We start from the raw sequence: 21,247 nt of genomic DNA, 5'->3' as shown, positions 1-21,247 counted from the left end.
TTCTCAGGAGCTCAGGTCCATCCCTGACATTGTCTCACCTACTATTAAGCAGGGGTCAAGCGCAGGCTGTTAGGCGCCCTTAGGAGACTCAGCGGTGTCTCACAGGGTGCCGGCTGCATCTTTACTCCGCCCGTCTCGGTGAGCAGGGGTAGAGGTATACTCAGGCAAAGGAATCTAACTGGCAGCCCAAAGATCAGATTTGCATAAGTATTCCCAGCATTGTGGCAGTAAATTTTTTCATCCAGCTACTGTGAGAGAGCTGAAAGCAAGGCTGCAGCACAGATTTTCTGTCAGGTCAGTGAGTACACCGGCTTGACCGCCTGTGAAAGGAATAGGGGGAGTTTGGAAAAGTGGGGTTTTGAGTATTTCTTGATGTTCCCCTGTGGAGTTTTGGAAGTGTGAAAATAATTGTGATTTTGTAACAAATTTTTTTACTGTGACCATCTTGGATTTTTATCGATCGTTTTATTTCTAAAGCTCCCTGCTGCTTCAAAACTGCAAATTTCTGTAAAGGATCATTCTACCAGGAGTGTGGCTTCTTTGTGGGCCAAAGCTAGTCTCCCCTGAGGAGATTTGCAGGGCAGCAACATGGTCTTCTCTTCACACATTTGCCAAGTTCTACAGAGTGGATGTGGTGGCAAGATAAGACTTTGCTTTGGGTCCTTGTTCTTAAGGGTCAGCGCAGCAAGCCCACCCTAGCTTTTTGTACGTCCTATCTGTCTTGAATGTCTCACTTATTGCATTGGAAAAAGAGACTATGCCCTGGATGCACTAAAGATACCGACTGGATTGCTGTTGGCGGATTCTGGACGAGCAATTGATTCACTACCAAGTTTGCGTGTAAATGATTTGCATGCAAACCCAACAGATCAATCGCTCAGTGAGCGATTGACACATATGCAGAGCCCTAACAGCAGTGACAGAGTAAGCAGTCTCCTGTCACTACTGTTAGGGTTTCTTATTTTTTTAATGGCACAGATGTGTGTGTGCTACACACGCACAATCTACATCATAAAAGAAAAAAGCCCCCCGCGCTAATGGCCCTCCATGGATGACATCGCCCATATGTGAGAATATCTGCCTGCTGTCTCTGGATAACACCTGTTACAGGTAAATAACTGTGCTTTATCTGTACCTTTCTACTGCCAACTCCAGACTATGTTCCTTCTCTCTTGGTGCACTATACACCTGAAACAAACTGCCTGAGTCAGTACGTCAAGCTCCATTTATAGCAGTATTCAAATCCAGGCTAAAAAGCACATTTTTGAGGTTGCTTTTAATTCCTAATCCCCACTCGCTTGTAAAGCACCCCTGCCTGAGAAACCCACCTAGTTTTGATTAGATTGTAAGCTCTACAGAACAGGAACTGTCTCTTGAATGTTTTAATGTACAGTTCTTTTTTAAATTATTCTTTATTTATCACATTTCTTATTTACAATCAAGTATAATAATTACAACTTGAAACAAATCCATAATTTCCAAGAAGAAAAACAAAAAGGAAAAAGAAATATCCATTCATTTATATAGACCACGATAATTTGAGAGAGGATAATGTACAGTTCTGCATACAGTGCTAAAGAAATGATTAGTAGCAAGCTTTTGGTGGCATTCTGTACCTCTTGTAAAGCTTTTAATAATATGATATGGGTAGTTTGAGAAAAAGAGAGTTACAGTAGTCCATTGCTTATCAATCTTTTGGTTGTGACCACATGATCATGGCCAAGGTACAAAGAACGAGAGGGCGCACTCTAAAGTTAAAAAGGGATAGATTCTGCATCTGATTTTATACCGGGGAGAGAGGGGGGGGGGGGACTATAAGATGCATCTGATTTTATACCAGGGAGAGAGGAGGAGATGTATAAGAGTTGGGAGAGAAGAGGGCTGCAGTACTTTGGCCAATTCCTGGAGGGGGAGTTCATTCGGGCCTTTCCGGTGATGCGCACTATGTTCAAGCTGGAATCTGGGGATCTTTTCCCTTATCTGCAAGTGAAAAGCTATCTCATGCAGGCGCATCAGGCTGATCCTACTATATAAACAAGTTCAGAATTTGAACAACTGCTTGGGCTGCCTGTGCACAGGGGATGTATATCTAAGTTTTATCACATGATACTTAGAGACAGAGGGCACAAGCCGGCCTATATTTTGGCCTGGGAAGCAGATTTGGGGCTAGTCCTGGAGGAGGAGGTCTGGGGCCGGGTAGTGCATAGGATTTATCATGTGGTTCAGGTGCCTGTTTTGGTGGAAAATGCTTTGAAACTATTAGTGAGGTGGTATATGACACCTGTTACCTTGAGTAAAATGTCTTCCACCTTTAGTGATCTTTGATGGAGGGGGTGTGGGCAACAGGGTACATTCTTCTATAGGTGGTGGGGCTGCCCGGAGCTTCAGACCTATTGGAGACAGGTATTCGGGTATGTGGGGACCCTTCTTCAGGTACCACTAGAGGTGTGGGCAGACATAGTGCTCCTGGGGATGCCCACGGGAAGGGTAGATGATACGCAGGACAAATTGGCTCAGTTAGCTTTCACAGTGGCACAGTTGACTGTGGCTTGCTATTGGAAGAGTGCGTCTGGGCCCTCCTTGCACCTTATGTGGGACAAATTCGGCTGGGTATATGATAGATATCAGCTCTCGGCCTTGTTGGCAAGGTCATGGCAACAATATGTAGATATTTGGGGTAGGGGTCACACTGGTGTCTCTTGTTTAGTCTTCATGAGTTGCTCTAAGTGCTATCTAGCTCTAATTGCTGTATTGAAGGTGCTTCTCTCTGTGTGGGGAATTGTTGGGGAACTGGATTCCAGGGGTTATGTTTCAAGTTTATTTACATTTGATGTATCGCTTATTACAAATTTCTAAGCGATGTACAATTAAAAACCAGCAGATTGTGGTAATACATAAAATTTTACTAAGTTAGACAATTGACAAGACAAATTGGACAAACATGATTGAAAAGGAAGGAAGGGGAAAGTTACAATTGCATTATTTGTTAAAATTTACATGGAGGGGAGAATACAATAGGTATAATTAGAAAAAAACAGGAAAAGAGAATCTTAAAAACATATGAGATTATAAGAAAAGATCATTTCATAAGTCAAATGCATCTTGAAACAAGTAAGTTTTTAACAATTTTTTAAAAGAGATAAGATCTTTTTCATTTTTAATAAAGTTTGGGAGAGAGTTCCACAATGAGGGGGCCACCACTGAAAACATATCTTTACGTCTAGTGCCAATTATTCTTAATGAAGGGACTGAAAGCTGGTTAGATAAAGATGATCTTAAGGATCGCGGAGGATTATATGGGACTATCATTTTTGATATGAAGAGGGGTTCGTTTGAAATTAAAGTTTTATAAACTAGGAATAAAGTTTTAAAAGTGATTCGGTGAGAGATTGGAAGCCAGTGAGATTTGATGAGTAAAGGGGTAACATGATCATATTTTTTAGCTTTGTGAATTAATTTAACTGCGGTATTTTGTATGATTTGTAGTCGTCTCCTTTCTTTCTGAGATATGTTTATTAGGAGAGAATTACAGTAATCTAATTTCGAAATAATTAGTGAATGAACCAAAATGTTTATAGATTTTGGGTTTAAGAAAGTGAAAATTGAGCGTAGAAGACGTGGGAGGGGGATGGTAGTGGATTGGGAAGTTGTTCAAACAGGGGAAGGGTGAGAGTGGGTGTGATGCTGACTATGTATATTGCTTTGCTGATTGTACTGTGTGCTCCTACTCTTCTTCTAAATAAAAAATTCTAAAAAAATAAAAAAGGAGATAGATTCCGTTCAAACGTAAGGAAGTTCTTCTTCACCCAGAGAGTGGTAGAAAACTGGAACGCTCTTCCGGAGGTTGTTATAGGGAAAGCACCCTCCAGGGATTCAAGAAAAGTTAGACAAGTTCCTACTGAACCAGAACATACGTAGGTAAGGCTAGTCTCAGTTAGAGTTAGGTCTTTGACCTAAGGGCCGCCGCGTGAGCGGACTGCTGGGCACGATGGACCACTGGTCTGACCCAGCAGCGGCAATTCTTATGTTCTTATGTTTTATACAATTGACCTAATAAAAGGTTGTATTGACAAAAAGAGTCCATTACAATTCCTAAATTATAAACTTTAGTTTAAATAGAATATCACAGCCATTAATCTGGAAACAGGTTGGAATATTTGACAAAATTATTTGACTGACCACTATAATCGATTGTTCTTCATTGCAAGGCCTAGGGGCCAGTGATAACCTCCCATTCCCATCCCATCCCATTACAAAGGCGTGCTAGCGGTTTTAGCGTGTGCTAAAATGCCGCACGTGCTAGCTGCTACCGCCTCCTTATAAGCAGGCGGTAATTTTTCAGCTAGCGCGTGCTATAGCATACGCTAATCCTGTGCGTGCGCTAAAAACTCTAGTGCACCTTTGTAAAAGGAGCCCATAGTGTGACACCCTGACTCTTTCCCTGGTACACAGTCTCCCTCTATCTTTTCCTCTCGCTTGTGGCCAGCATACCTCCATAAGTTATTCTATTTACTGTCTGTACCACACTCAGTGAGTTTGAGTATGTACTGCCCAAAATCCCATTCTGTTCTTATAAGACAAAGACACTAGGTATTTCAAACTTATTGTGAGCTAAATGGTGCTTATGATTTCTTATTTATGATCCACCTTTTTCCAAGGCAGAGAACAAAATAACATACAGTATGAAAACCAAATATAGCACATACAGATAAACAAATTTCAGAAAAATTCCAGAAAATATGTGGAAATGATACTGCAAGAAAACAGAATAGCTGTTTAAAATGTAGCACCACAAACAAACATCCAGATAAAGTATATGGAGAGATTAAAAACTGGAGAAAGGGAGAGAGCCTGATTGAAGGAAATGTGGGTAAAGACATGATACTGGAGGTTGTCAGGGTGTCTTCCACTTTGCCGGTAATGTTCTTGGCTCTCACATTGAACGTTGGTTTTTTATTGTTTTTTGTTTTTTTTTAGCAAATTAGCCCCTGCTTGAAAGATAGCAAAGATCTCTGCTATAATCTGTGTTATGTGTCCTTCCACTTTTAATGATTTTTTTTTTTCCTTGCACCACATAGGAGCTTCTACACTTGTTCAGCTATTCACTGCTGTTTTTATCCAGTTGTTATCCATTAGGTTAAACATAGTAACATAGTAGATGACGGCAGATAACGACCCGAATGGTCCAACAGTCTGCCCAACCTGATTCAATTTAAATTTTTTAAATTTTTTCTTCTTAGCTTTAGCCAGTACTGTGCTTGGGTTCCAACTGCCAAAATTTCTGTTAAGACTTACTCCAGCCCATCTACACCCTCCCAGCCATTGAAGCCCTCCCCAGCCCATCCTCCACCAAACGGCCATATACAGACACAGACCATGCAGGTTTGCCCAGTACTTGCCTTAGTTCAATATTTAATCTTATTTTCTGATTCTAGATCCTTTGTGTTCATCCCACGCTTCTTTGAACTTAGTCACAGTTTTACTCTCCACCACCTCTCTCAGGAGCGCATTCCAGGCATCCACCACCCTCTCCGTAAAGTAGAATTTCCTAACATTGCCTTTGAATCTACCACCCCTCAACCTCAAATTATGTCCTCTGGTTTTACCATTTTCCTTTCTCTGAAAACAATTTTGTTCTATGTTAATACCCTTCAAGTATTTGAACGTCTGAATCATATCTCCCCTGTCTATCCTTTCCTCTAGGGTATACATATTCAGGGCTTCCAATCTCTCCTCATAAGTCTTCTGGCGCAAGCCTCCTATCATTTTCGTCGCTCTTCTCTGGACCGCCTCAAGTCTTCTTACGTCCTTCGCCAGATACGGTCTCCAAAATCGAACACAATATTCCAAGTGGGGCCTTACCAATGACCTGTACAGGGGCATCAACACCTTCTTCCTTCTACTGATTACGCCTCTCTTTATACAGCCCAGCATCCTTCTGGCAGCAGCCACTGCCTTGTCACACTATTTTTTCACCTTTAGATCTTTGGACACTATCACCCCAAGGTCTCTCTCCCCGTCCTTGCATATCAGCTTCTCTCCTCCTAGCATATACGGTTCCTTCCTATTATTAATCCCCCAAATGCATTACTCTGCATTTCTTTGCATTGAATTTTAGTTGCCAGGCATTAGACCATTCCTCTAACTTTTGCAGATCCTTTTTCATATTTTCCACTCTCTCTTCGGTGTCTACTCTGTTACAAAATTGGTATCATCTGCAAAAAGGCACACTTTTCCTTCTAACCCTTCAGCAATGTCACTCACAAACATTGAACAGGATTGGCCCCAGCACTGATCCCTGAGGGACTCCACTACTCATCTTTCCTTCCTTCGAGCGACTTCCATTAACCACCACCCTTTGGCGTCTGTCTGACAGCCAGTTTTTGACCCAGTTCACCACTTTGAGTCCTAACTTCAGCCCTTCAAGTTTGTTCAACAGCCTCCTATGAGGAACTATATCAAAGGCTTTGCTGAAATCCAAGTAAATTACATCTAGCATATGTCCTCGATCCAGCTCTCTGGTCACCCAATCAAAAAATTCAATCAGGTTCGTTTGGCACGATTTACCTTTTGTAAAGCCATGTTGTCGCGGATCCTGTAACACATTAGATTCAAGGAAGTACACTATCCTTTCTTTCAGCAAAACTTCCATTATTTTTCCAACAACTGAAGTGAGGCTCACCGGTCTGTAGTTTCCTGCTTCATCCCTGTGACCACTTTTATGAATAGGGACCACATCCGCTCTCCTCCAATCCCCAGGAATCACTCCCATCTCCAGAGATTTGTTGAACAAGTCTTTAATAGGACTCGCCAGAACCTCTCTGAGCTCCCTTAGTATCCTGGGATGCTTCCCGTCTGGTCCCATTGCTTTGTCCACCTTCAGTTTTTCAAGTTGCTCATAAACACCCTCCTCCGTGAATGACGCAGAATCTACTCCATTTTCTCGTGTAACTTTGCTAGACAATCTCGGTCCTTCTCCAGGATTTTCTTCTGTGAACACAGAACAGAAGTATTTGTTTAGCACATTCGCTTTCTCCTCATCACTTTCCACATATTTGTTCCCAGCATCTTTTAGCCTAGCAATTCCATTTTTCATCTTCCTCCTTTCACTAATATATCTGAAAAAATTTTTGTCTCTCTTTTTTACATTTTTAGCCATTTGTTCTTCCGCCTGTGCTTTCGCCAGACGTATCTCTCTCTTAGCTCTTTCATTTTCACCCTGTAGTCCTTTCTGCTCTCCTCTTCTTGGTTTTTTTTATATTTCACGAATGCCAACTCTTTCGCCTTTATTTTCTCAGCCACTAGGTTGGAGAACCATATCGGCTTCCTTTTTCTCTTGTTTTTATTGATTTTCTTCACATAAAGGTCCGTAGCCATTTTTATCGCTCCTTTCAGCTTAGACCACTGTCTTTCCACTTCTCTTATGTCCTCCCATCCTAACAGCTTTCTTCAGGTACTCTCCCATAGCATTAAAGTCCGTACGTTTGAAATCTAGGACTTTAAGTATCGTGCTCTCCACTTTAGCCGATATATCAAACCAAACCGTTTGATGATCGCTACTTCCCAGGCGAGCACCCAGTCGAACATTAGAGATACTCTCTCCATTTGTGAGGACCAGATCCAATATCGCTTTTTCCCTTGTGGGTTCCGTCACCATTTGTCTGAGCAGAGCCTCTTGAAAGGCATCCACAATCTCCCTACTTCTTTCCGATTCTCTTGTATTGATACATTACAGATTAGGACCCCTGAGGAAGGAGTGTTTCTTCGAAACACGGATCGTGTCGGGTCCAGCCTTATCTGTCCTTTTGGATACAAACTGTTTTATGATTTTATTTTCATTATTTTTATGTTTGTCCAATAAAGACTTGGCGTCCTGTACACCATTACTGCAGTTTTTGTTTTTGTTCTTTAACTTATTTTACTGCAATCTCGTTGGATTCTTTTTTGTTGTTGTCCTTCCACTTAGCCATCTTGCTCCCCTCCAATCCATCCAGAATTCGGCTGCATAACTCATATTCCGGGAGAGTTGCTAGACGTCCCGCCTATCTGTGCCTTATCTTCAACTGCCAACTTCGAACTCGTCCTTTCTACCTTGCTACACCGTATGCTTGGAACAAGCTGCCTGAATCCCTGTGGCGGGCTCCATCTCTGGCAGTATTCAAGGCCAAGTTAAAAGCCCACCTCTTCAAGAGTGCTTTAGACTCCTAACTCCTCTCACCTTGGGTTCTGCATCCCCCCATCCCTATATGTCATGTCTATCTGTCCAAGTTAGATTGTAAGCTCTTCTGAGCAGGGACTGTCTATAAATGACAAAATGTACAGCTTTGCATATGCCTTTCAGTGCTATATAAGTGATAAGCAGTAATAATGGATGCCATAAAGATGTGGACTACAGTAAACATAGAAACATAGAATATGACGGCAGGAAAGGGCTACAGCAAATCAAGTCTGCCCACTCTGCTTACCCACCCCCTGTCTATGCCCTAATGACCCAATTTCCTTATCTTGACCCTCGTAGGGATCCCACAGGGTATCCCATTTATTCTTAAAATCTGGAACGCTGTCTGCCTCGATCACCTGCACTGGAAGCTTGTTCCAATGATCAACCACTCTCTCTGTGAAGAAATACTTTCTGATGTCGCCATTAAATTTTCCGCCCCTGAGTTTGAGCGGGTGCCCTCTTGTGGCCGAGGGTCCCTTGAGAAAGAAAATATCATCTTCCACTTCGACACGTCCCGTGAGGTACTTAAATGTTTCGATCATGTCTCCCCTCACCCTACGTTCCTCGAGAGTGTAGAGCTGCAATTTGTTCAGTCTCTCTTCGTACGAGAGACCCTTGAGCCCCTAGATCATCCTGGTGGCCGTCCGCTGAACTGATTCAATTCTGCGCACATCTTTACTTTAATGTGGCCTCCAGAATTGCACACAGTACTCCAGATGAGGTCTCACCATGGCCCTGTACAACGGCATTATGACTTCAGGCTTTCGGCTGACGAAACTTCTATTGATACAACCCAATATCTGCCTTGCCTTAGATGAAGCCTTCTCCACTTGATTGGCAGTTTTCATGTCTGCACTGATGATTACTCCTAAATCTCGTTCTGCTGAAGTCCTAGTTAAAGTTTCTCCATTCAAGAAGTACGTCCTGCATGGATTTCCGCTTCCGAGGTGCATGACCTTACATTTCTTAGCATTGAAGCCTAGCTGCCAGGTTGAGGACCAACTTTCCAATGTAAGCAGGTCCTGCGCCATATAATTCTGTAAACTGCATTCACTTACTATATTGCATAGTTTGGCGTCATCGGCGAATAGTGTTATTTTACCTTGAAGCCCTTGAGTCAGATCCCCTATGAATATGTTGAAAATGAGTGGACCCAGGACTGAGCCCTGCGGCACTCCACTGGTCACCTCCAATGTTTTAGAGAGGATACCATTAACCACCACCCTCTGAAGTCTGCCACTCAGCCAATCATTGACCCATGCAGTTAGTGTCTCTCCTAACCCCATCGATTCCATCTTGCTTAGCAGCCTGCGGTGTGGGACACTGTCAAAGCTTTACTGAAGTCCAGGTACATGACGTCCAAAGACTCTCCCAAGTCCAACTTTCTGTTACCCAGTCAAAGAAGCTGATGAGATTGGATTGGCAGGACCTACCCTTGATGAATCCATGCTGACTGGGATCCCGAAGATTCCCTTCATTTAAGATCGTGTCCAATTTGCTTTTAATTAGTGTTTCCATGAGTTTGCACACTATTGATGTGAGACTCACCGGTCTATAATTCGCAGCCTCTGCCCTGCAACCCTTTTTATGCAGAGGAACAACATTAGCTAATTTCCAGTCCAGGGGAACTTTCCTCTTACTTAGGGAGAGATTGAAAAGCTCAGCCAACGGTTTCGCCAGGACATCGCTCAATTCTCTGAGCACTCTTGGGTGCAAATTGTCTGATCCCATGGCTTTGTTCACCTTGAGTCTTGCCAGTTCATTGTAAACTTCACCTGGTGTGAAGTCAAAATTCTGAAATGGATCTTCTGTGCTTTGTGTTGCCTTCAACTGCGGACCGTGTCCCGGTGCCTCACAGGTAAAGACTGAGCAGAAGTATTCATTCAGTAGTTCGGCTTTATCGGAATCTGCTTCCACGTAACTTCCGTCCGGTCTTCTAAGGCGTACTATCCCGCCTGTGTTCCTTTTTCTGTCACTAATATACCTGAAGAAGGATTTGTCCCCCTTTTTAATGTTTTTTGCCAGAATTTCTTCCACTCGAAGTTTTGCCTCCCTAACTGCCATTTTGACTGCTGTAGACCTGGTCCTATATTCTACCTTTGCCTCTCTTTTCTCCGTGCGCTTATAGGAGAGAAACACTTTTTTCTTCTCCTTAATGAGGTGCGAGATCTCAGCGGTGAACCATTGGGGTTTATTGTTTCTTTGTCGTTTATTTACTGATTTTATGAAGCGGCTAGTTGCTTCATGTTTGGTTGATTTCAGTGTTAACCACTTAGCTTCTACATCATCGGTCTCCGCTTGGTCCTGCAGCGTCCGATGGACGAAATCTCCCATGCGTGCGAAGTCTGTGCCCCGGAAATTGAGTACCTTTGTTTTCATGTTTGATCTAGGGAAGCTTTTCCTAAGGTTGAACCATACTATGTTGTGGTCGCTGGAAGCTAGCGTATCTCCTACTGAGACCTCTGAGACGCTTTCCCCGTTGGTGAGTACCAGGTCGAGGATCGCCTGGGCCCTAGTGGGCTCCGTTACTATTTGTTTGAGACGTGCTCCCTTTATGGAGATTAAGAGCCTCCTGCTACCGCTGGTTGTCACTGAAAATGAGTTCCAGTCTGCATCAGGCATATTGAAGTCCCCTAGCAGTACAGCTTCTCCTCGTAGAGTGATATTCTCTATGTCTTCAATTAATTCTGCGTCCATGTCTTCCAGTTGTCTTGGGGGTCTGTATACCACACCTAGATACAGGCATTTTTCTCTGCCTCTTGCCAGGTTTAGCCAGAGGGACTCTCCGGTGTATTTGACATCTGTGATCCTGGTGGTTTTGATGTCCTCTTAATGTATAGAGCTACCCCCCCCTCCTAACCTGCCCTCTCTGTCCTGACGAAGTAGATAGTAGCCTGGTATAGCCATATCCCACCCATGTGAATCCGTGAACCAAGTTTCAGATATTGCCACCACATCTAGGTCGGCATTCCTTATTTCAGCCTCTAATTCTAGAATTTTGTTACCTAAACTGTGTGCATTGACATACATGGCCCTCCATATCTTGTGTTTGCTAAGTCCCTGTGAGGCGGTGTGACTCCTAAAGAACTGTTTGCAATGTGGGTACTTATCTTGGACATGGAAGCGGAGTTTCGACTCACCTCATCAGGATAATTCCTTTCTGCACTAATATGTGAATGGGTACCCTCCCCCGACTTACCTAGTTTAAAGCCCTGTGAAGCAGGCGGGCTAGTGTGGTCTTCACAGAAATCTGAACTGGTAGAAGATAAATACAGAGTGCTGACCCCTTTATCTACAACGATTGGGAAAGTAGCCATTTTACCCATTCTTATTTGCTGAAATAAATCCCACAAAGGATTCAGATTATGAGCAGACCAAGACTTAAACTCCAAGAGTAAAAACACATGATCCAAGGTATCAAAAGTTGGGGATACATCCAACATAATAGTTGTTTTTTTTTAAACTAAACCAATGTCATGAATAAACCAGGGTTGGATAGTAAAAAAAATTTCTGGTACGGTGGTGACGATAAAGTCCATACCTGTAAATCTAACAGATTGTAATCCTTAAGAAAATCATTTACCATATATACTCGAATATAAACCAGGATTTATGGGCCCAAAAATGGGGGTCCCGGTTTATATTTGGGTCAGCGCCCAGCACCTACCCAATCCCCTCCCAGACTTAATTGCAGGCCTCTGCCTGGCTGCCAGGCTCTGTATCCTGTCTCCCCTGCCTGCCCTGTCCATCATACCTCCTCTGCTTCTGGAATCCCTAGTGGTCCAGAGGTGTAGCGGACAGGAGCGAGCTTTCCGTGTTCCTGTCCCACTACTAACCCAGTCGGTCACTCGCTGGTTCCGGCTTCAGCTGGAGCCATTCAGAAAGCTGCTCAGTTCCGAGGAGCACCAAAGCTCGCTCTTGTTCAGTTCCTATTAGCGGCTGAAGCCGGAACTCGTGGCAGCGACCGACTGACCGACCGACCGGTTTAGTAGCATGGCAGGTGCACAGAAAGCTCGCTCCTGCCCGCTACACCTTTGGACCACCAGGGATTCCAGCGGCACAGGAGGTACGATGGGCAGGGAGAGGGGACAGAGTGGAGAGCCTGAGTGGGAGGGAAGGGGCTGGGTGCAGAGCCTGACAAGGAATGGAGGGAAGGGGGCTGGATACAGAGCCTGACAAGGAATGGAGGGAAGGGGGCTTGGTACAGAGCCTGACAGGAAAGGGCAGTTGAATATTAAGCCGCCCAACTTATATTCGAGTCAATCATTTTTCCTTCTTTTGGGGGGGGGGGAAATGGGGGCTTTGAGACTCTCGATTTGTATTCGGATCGACTTATATTCAAGTATATACAGTAATTTCTAAAGGACTACATTCCCTATCACTTTTCCAGAAAACAGGAATAAAGAGACTCAGATAATTGCTATGTTAACAAATCTCCTCCTTCATTGCTTTGACTACCCAAGTTGAACAGGGTTAAAAACACACAAATTACTCTTTTTGGACAATATCCTCTTAATATTTTCTTACAATCATATGAATACTTGACCTATCTTAAATAATAAAATGCTAAGCGCGCATGCGCACTCGTGCCATGTGTTCCCTGATCCCTTTTCTGTCGGGGTGTGGCGGCACGAGTGCGCATGCGCGCTTATTACCTCACAACAGCCTCCCTGCTCTCCACCTAGCACTGCTTTCAAAGGGCCCGGTAAAGGTCAGAGAAGGCGGCGATCGTGAGAGGAGCCGCCAGAGCGTTAAACTGGTCGGGGCTCGGCCTGTTCGGTCCGTGCAGACTCCTCTCTCGCGGTCTTGCTGGCGGACAGGAGGGAAGACGCAGACCAGCACGAAGCTCTGACTTATAAGAACTTAAGAACATAAGCAGTGCCTCCGCCGGGTCAGACCATAGGTCCATCCTGCCCAGCAGTCCGCTCCCGCGGCGGCCCAAACAGGTCACGACCTGTCTGAATCACTAGAAGGGGCCCCCTTGCCACCTTGGTTTCCCATTGAGTCCTATCTTCCCATCGAAGTCCTAACCCTCCGGTCTTGCACATGCACGACCTGGTTGGGTTTCTATACTTATTTCCTGGTTAGCTTTCTATACATTTGTTACATCCCAGCACCTCTCTCAGTATCCCACGATCCCTTTATCCCTCAGGAATCCGTCCAATCCCTGTACCGTACTCTGCCTGATCACTTCCTCCGGTAGCGCATTCCAGGTGTCCACGACCCTTTGGGTGAAAAAAAACTTCCTTGCATTTGTTTTGAACCTATCTCCCTTCAGTTTCTCCGAATGCCCCCTCGTACCTGTTTTCCCTTTCAGCCTGAAGAATCTGTCCCTATCCACCCTCTCTATGCCCCTCATGATCCTGAAGGTCTCTATCATATCTCCCCTGAGCCTCCTTTTTTCCAGAGAGAAGAGCCCCAGCCTATCCAACCTCTCGGCGTATGGGCAGTGTTCCAGCCCTCTTACCAGTTTCGTTGCTCTTCTTTGGACTCTCTCAAGTACTGCCATGTCCTTCTTGAGGTACGGCGACCAATATTGAACGCAGTATTCCAGATGTGGACGCACCATCGCTCGATACAATGGCATGATGACTTCCCGCGTCCTGGTTGTTATGCCCCTCTTTATGATGCCCAGCATCCTGTTGGCTTTTTTCGAGGCTGCTGCGCACTGCGCAGATGGCTTCATTGATGCATCCACCAGCACACCCAAGTCTCTCTCTAGACTGCTGTCTCCCAGCAATCTCCCCCCCAATTTGTAGTTGAACAACGGGTTCTTTTTCCCTATATGCATGACCTTGCATTTTTCCACGTTAAAGCGCATTTGCCATTTGTTTGCCCAGTCTTCCAGCTTGTCCAGGTCCCTTTGCAGGTCCTCACACTCCTCCCTGGATCTAACTCTGCCGCACAGTTTGGTATCGTCTGCAAATTTTATAACCTCGCACTTTGCCTCCTTTTCCAGGTCATTGATAAATATGTTGAAGAGTAACGGCCCCAGCACCGATCCCTGTGGCACACCGCTCGTGACTCCCCGCCAGTCAGAGTATTGTCCCTTTACTCCGACCCTCTGCAGTCTACCCGACAACCAGTGCTCGATCCATCTGTGCACATCCCCTCCCACCCCGTGGTTCCACAGCTTCCTAAGCAGCCTTTCATGTGGCACCTTGTCGAAAGCCTTTTGAAAATCGAGGTAAATGATGTCTATGGGTTCCCCATTGTCCACCCCTTGGCCTTTGTCGGCGCACGCTTTTGACATGTCACCAGCTCTGACACCAGCAGCAGCGCCACTGCCCACCCACCGCCACCCCCTCCGTCTGCTCGCACGGCAGCTCCAGCTGTCCCCGGTGATCCGTGTAGCCGCTCGCCTCGCACAGTCTGTCCGCGGACAGCTCGGTTATCTGCCCCCAGACGGCGGGTTGCAAACAGCACCGATCCTCAGGTCCCCCTCCCCACCCAGCCGTCAAGAGGAGAGTCAGGACAGAACGATCCAGGCTGCGAAGAACCCAAGCCCCCGCCCCCCTCCCGCCGCACTCCAACACTCCCCCCCCAGTTCAGGACTCCAGGACGCGCGGAGCGACGGCTGCCGAGAGGAGGCTTCGAGGCAAGGCAGCTGTCGGGCCAGGACGGAGAGCAGCTGCATCGCTGGAACCTTCGCAGAAGACGCTGCCCCCATCATCGATTGTGTAACGCGTTGCCTGGTGAATAAGTCAATATATTCCTTAGCTAGAATCAGTTTGCCCTGGAGTATAAATCCTTGATGATAAGTACAGAGCAAGGTGACACAGTCTGGATGACAATTTTCACTGAGCTCAAGTGCCAGCTCCTTGTTGCATGAAAGATATCGATCTGGTGAGCTAGAGGAGGACTATTTTCTTTTTCTGTTAAGGCTTCAAAATCAGCTTGGTTTATACCTTGAACCAAGTGGTTCTCTTTGGATCCCTTCGAGAAAATCACTTAGATTAAAATAAGATGTTGATTCTTGCTTCTGCCACCAGTGTTCCATGCCTAAGCTTTGGAATGCTTTACCCCAGTCAGTTAGAAGAATATCAGCCCTCCCCAGTTTCAAGATGACCTTAAAAATATATTTATTTGAGCAGGCCTTTAATTAACTCCTGTGGGGATGATCTGCAGGTCCTACACAGTGAGCACGTTATACTTTACTCCTCTTGATTGTGTGTAAGTTACAACAAATGGAGCTCTTTTCTAACTTTCTGATTTTAGTAGGCAAACCGCTTTAACCAAAGGAATTGTGGTATATTAAGTAACAAATAAATTTATAGATGGAATGGCTCCTTATAGAATTGTCTCTTAGTATTATTCCCCTATGAAGTGTGGCAATGCATATCAGTGAAGTAAATCCTGATACTAAGACTTCTGGGGACAGGGAAATATCTTCTGCCACTGAAAAAGACAGACAGGCAGAAAGACAGAAAGAAAGAAAGAAAGGGGGCAGGGAGAGAGAAAGAAAGAAAGACAGTCAGTGGACAGGGAGAGAGAGAGAAAGACAGACGGGGAAGGGAGAGCGACAGAAAAAAAGACAGAAAAAGAAAGAAAGAAATGCCTAAGTCTACACATCTATTCTAGCACCCGATAATGTAACGGGCTAAAGTAAGGGGCGCTGATGGACCGGGGAGCAGGGAAGAGGGACAGGGGGAGCACGGAAGAGGTGCTGATGGACCGGGGGAAGGGAAGAGGGACAGGGGGAGCACAAAAGAGGTGCTGATGGACTGGGGAGCAGGGAAGAGGGACAGGGGGAGCACGGAAGAGGTGCTGATAGACTGGGGAGCACAGAAGAGGTGCTGCTGGACACGGGGGACATAAAAGGAAGGGAGAAGGGCTACTGCTGGACAGGGGAAGCTGGCAAGGGGTGGTGGTGGAAAGCGGAGGAAAAAGAGACAGAAAGAAAAAAAAACAGACAGAAAGCAGCCAAGGAGAGAAAGAGAGAGAGAATGACACATCTATTCTAGCACCCGTTAATGTAACTGGCTTAAAGACTAGTGTAACTATAACTTTTTAATAAAGGTTTATATACCCCTATCCAAAACAAGATCTGTTCAAAGTGATTTATAGAAATAAATAAGAAAATTAACACAAAACAACTGGACCTTTGATCTTCAGCTTATAAATGAGCTACATAAGCTATGACAAAGAAAACAGCCCAGGTTTTTACATTTTTTTTCTGGAAAGCCAAGAAATTTGTTTTCCGTCATATTTCTCCACAGAGCCTGTTTTTGTGTTCCAGGACCAACATTTAGACAGTGCCATTAAAAGAGCACTAAACCCCTCCTTTACAAAGCCATGCTAGCGTTTTTAGCGCTGGCCACCATAGTAACAACTCCGACGCATGTAGAATTTCTATGAGCGTCCAAACTGTTACCAGATGGTGCTAAATACAGCGCAGCTTTGTAAAGGAGGGGGTAAATGACTGTCCTCAGCATAAATAATCCTAAGTGTCCTTCCAAACCAGTTCAGATGTGTGGGTATAGAGTAGCAACGGCTTTCAATCATATGGGTAGCCCTGGAGCTTTTTAAAGAGTTTTATGTGGGTTGGAGTAGTGATGTCTTATGCTGTGTTTATTTATTTTAAAATTGTTATACTGTTTACAAAAAAAACTAAACATTTTACATCAATTAAAACATACATCTTTTGTCAGCTTTAGTTAAATTGTTATGATTTAGAGAGGCAGGACAGAAATGGATAAATTTAGATAATTGCTAGCTCTATGTTTTCCATAGAGTGTTGTCTTAAACTTTCTGCATTTTCTTTCCTTAGGAAAAGCACTGCCAACAGAAATACAATGTCTCTTGTATTATGATTCTTCCGCAATATCAGCGTAAAGGCTATGGGAGATTCCTTATTGACTTCAGTAAGTAGTCTAAAATCTTTTACCTCCATTGCTTTTTTCCTGCTCTGATGGCATTTTCATTGGTGTATGAATTAATTGTTGCTAGTTTCTGTGGTAAATTCTTAAATTTGAAATGCCTCCAGTCTGCTGTGAGACTTTATTTCCTTCTTTTTGAACATCCTTTTTCTTCATTTAAGGAAGACAATGTATTGATATTAAATGAGTGGAACTTTTGTTTATTTTAATTTCTTGGTCCCAACCCACTCTTTGCATTTTGCTCTCCTCCTGTCATGCTGAGGCTACGAGGGACGTTCAATAATTTATCTACCTCAGTGGGAAAGAAAAGAGTTTTTAGAAAATGTTTGTTTTATTTTTCAGTACAGTATAGTCCCCTGATAGCTCCATATACTTCATCCACTTTTCCTGCAATGACTTTAACCCCTTTGAAAAGAATTCTTCTGTTTGACCTTCAAACCAGGAAGTCAGCTTCCTCGAAGTCTTCATCAATTGAAAACCACTGTCCACGGAGAGACTTCTTCAAAACTCAGAACAGGAAATAATCTGAGGGAGCCAGGTCAGGACTGTAGGGTGGATGGTTCATCTGCTGAAACCCACATTCCTGGATAGCAGCCTGTGATAGTTGTGACATGTGCACCAGCGCATTGTTATGAAGAAGCAGCATGCCTGCTCTGTGTGTTTCCTTGTCTTTTCTCCTTGATTGACTCCCGCAAAGCAGTCATTGTGCTGGCATAACTCTCCCCAGTTATGGTTGTCTTGTGTGGCATGAACTCCAGAAGCAAAAGTCCATCATCCCAGAAGATAGTTGCCATGACCTTGCCTGCATATTTTTTTGTCTTGAACTCTTTTGGGGTGGGTGATGACTTGTGCTTCCACTGTATTGACTCCATTATGGATTCAGGATCTCTGTGATAGACCCAAGCCTCATCTCCAGTCTCCAAGTTCTCCTGACCGCACTGGAGCCTCGTGACTTCTGACATGACATCAGAATTCTTGGAACCCATTTTGAACTAACCTTGGACATACCCAACTTTTCATGAATTATTTTCCAAACTGTACCTGCTTAGATGCCCATTTCTTCAACTGTTTGGGAAACCTTATTTCATCTGTCTGACAAAATTAAATCCTCCACTTTCTTGCACCTTTCTGTGGAAGTTGCTTCCACAGGCTGCCAGTGTAAGGGTTATCTTCAGTGGATTCTCTTCTCCACTTAAACGGCTTGCTCCAAAATTTTACTTTGTAGGATGATGGGGCAGACTCACCATAAAGTGCAATCGTGCATTCATGAATCTCCTTTGACTTTTTTCCCTTCTTTTGTGATAAATTTTATCACTAAACGATGCTCTAAATCTTACAGTTTCTTACTTGATTCACGCAAGGACTCTCCTGACAACCTGTCTCTTGGAATGTTAAACTCGTAGTGGGTCACAACTGCGTGAGTAATCTAGAGACATATCACAACATGCACAGACTTGCTTTAACAGGCTTGCTACTTTCTTTTATACTGAGGTAGATAAATTATTGAATGCCCCTCATATTTTCATCTTTGCCTATAGCACTTCCTTCCACTATCTCATGTTTGCTGATTCTTCTCCATTATGCCTCCAATTGTTCCCCAGCACCAGTGTTCTCTGGAATTTGCTTCCTCCAAGCTTAATGTAACCATATGTCCTGTTTTAAATGGGACTGTCACGTTTTTAGATCACCAGTCCCGTTGTCCCCATGCATAGCTTCAGGATGCCGAAATGTCCTATTTTCAGAAAGAGCATCCCGAAGCTGTGCATGGGGAACCCGGGATTTCTCCCTGCGTTCCCAACGCTGATGCAGCAACAGATCAGGTGCATGCAGCGACTGCACAAGCCTTCCCCCCAATGTCAATTCTGATGTCAGAGAGGAATTTCTGAGCCAGCCAATCGCTGCCTGGCTGGCCCAGAACTTCCTTTCCGACATCAGAATTGACAGGGGGGGGAAAGCTTGGGGGGGAGCAGGGAGAGAGAAAGACAGAAAGAAAGAAGGGGGGTGGCAAGGAGAGAGAAAGAAAGAGAGAGAAAGAAATAATGGATGCACAGTCAGAAGGAAGTATAACCAGAGACTCATGAAATCACCAGACAAAAAAAGGTAGGAAAAATGATTTTATTTTCAATTTAGTGATCAAAATGTGTCAGTTTTGAGAATTTATATCTGCTGTATATATTTTGCACTATATTTAATGGGTTCGGGGGGGGGGGGGGGGGTCCGGGGAGGATCTGGGGAAGGGTCCGGAGGGGGGGGGGGTCCTGACCCATTTTGAGGAAAAAAAAAAATGGTCACGTTATCCATGCTCTCTATTTCATCCTCTTACACTACAGGCTGCTCACTTGCAAACTTGAAGAAACACCCTTTACTAATTACAAGATGGCATTGCTAAAGAAGCAAGAAGGTGTTTTTTGTTTTTTTTTAAATGTCCCATCTAATCCAGCCTTCACAGTAACTGATGTAAAAAAATGTGCTAGGCTTGGCTTATTACTTAACTTTTGAGTTCAGTGTGCAAACATAGTCTAAAATGGGAAGTTAAAAAGTAAGTTAATTTTAGCATTCTTTTTATGCATATAGAGTGTTATAGTCTACATATGGAATACACTGCAACAAACTAAGATAAAAAGTAACTCACTTTTTAACATCTGCTTTCGAACTCATTTCTTGAGGGGTAGTTTTAACTTTCATTTACTTAAGTGAGAAGTAAATTATAAAAAAATAAAAGCTAAATCAAAAGCAATCTTTATTGATATTCTGTAAAGAACTAAGAGGTTATGAATACAAAAAGTTCATTGATAATTTGTCTTGAAATATTGACATATGCAAAGAAAACAGTTTTAAAAAGTTAATGTCTTAAATTTTGTAACAAAAAGAAAATGAGAACGAGAAAGGCAAGCTCAGTCAAGCCTAACTATCTGTCAAAAGACTGATGGAAATATTGCACTTATTATCCCAGGACAAGCAGGCAGCATATTCTTAACGCATGGGTGACGTCACCGACGGAGCCCCGGTACGGACCTTTTTAACTAGAAAGTTCTAGTTGGCCGCACCGCGCATGCGCGAGTGCCTTCCCGCCCGACGGAGGAGAGCGTGGTCCCCAGTTTCTTCGTTTCCGCGGAGCGAAGAAGACGCATGTGTTTCAACGGCCGTTGAAATTTCAGTTTTTGCCTTCCCGCTCGCGAAATTCTCTTCCTTTTTTGTTCTTTTTCCCTTCGGGTTTCTTTTTCGTTATTTTTTTGTAAAAAAAAAAAACAAAAAACTTTATTTTATCTTATTTTTCGGGCCGGCCCCGGCGGGGCCTGTTGCCACCATACAGGCCTCCGGTTTTGATTTTGCGGAGGCCGTGTTTCCCTTCATGCCCCCTCAGCCGGGCTTTAAGAAGTGCCAGCGGTGTGCACGCCCGATATCTCTCACCGACCCACACAATTGGTGCCTACAGTGCCTGGGTCCAGAGCATCGGGCTGACACCTGCACCCGCTGTGCTACTCTTAAAACGCGTACATTGAAAAATAGGCAGATCCAACAGAACATCCTGTTCGGTACCGGGTCTGCCATGGAATCGGCCGCGCCGTCATCGGCACCACAAAAGTCGGCACCGACTACTTCGACGACGCCTGATCCATCCTCGGGGTCGCTGGCACCAGGTAAGCCGGCTAAGAAGCCTTCCACTTCCCTTGAGCGCCCTCCTGCCACACCGGCGACACCGGTCCTCTCGGCATCACGCCGACCCCGCAAACGCTCCGCCCTGATCTCGGTGAGTGCCTCGTCATCGGCCTCCTCATCGCCGGGGCATGGAGCGGCACCTATGGTACCGACAAAGAAAAAAGCTGTACCGGTGCCTCCTCTGGACGACCGCATTGCGGCCATACTCCATAGTCAATTGCAGGAACAACTTCAACAGCAACTCCAGCACTTGTTGCCCGCAATATTGGCCCTGCTCCTTCCGGTACCGGACCGGCCCGAGCCTCGCACCATACCACCGGTGTCGACACCATCGGTACCATTGAACACCTCCATGCCGGTACTTGCGGCTGAACCACTTCATCCTCCGGTGCAACCCCGCTCTGATGCAGACCCTCCCCGACATCGAGACCGACAACAGTCCCCCCGTGACCAGGACCGGCACCGGTCTTCTTCCCCCGGTACCGTC

General features: G+C 44.7%; 1 protein-coding gene across 3 annotated transcripts in view; it reads left to right on the top strand.

The window, feature by feature from the left end:
* The window catches only part of KAT6A (lysine acetyltransferase 6A), a 408,346-nt gene that overhangs the window by 299,623 nt on the left and 87,476 nt on the right, over positions 1 to 21,247 (top strand). For all 3 annotated transcript variants that reach the window (XM_033949340.1, XM_033949338.1, XM_033949341.1), the window contains one exon: positions 16,992 to 17,085. In XM_033949340.1, the coding sequence (XP_033805231.1) occupies positions 16,992 to 17,085 (94 nt within the window). The remainder of the gene's footprint in view (positions 1 to 16,991; positions 17,086 to 21,247) is intronic.

This window comes from Geotrypetes seraphini, chromosome 6 (assembly GCF_902459505.1).
Source record: "Geotrypetes seraphini chromosome 6, aGeoSer1.1, whole genome shotgun sequence".
NCBI lineage: Eukaryota > Metazoa > Chordata > Amphibia > Gymnophiona > Dermophiidae > Geotrypetes > Geotrypetes seraphini.
The sequence above is the reverse complement of the archived record's forward strand: the minus strand, read 5'-3'. Positions and strand labels throughout refer to the sequence as shown.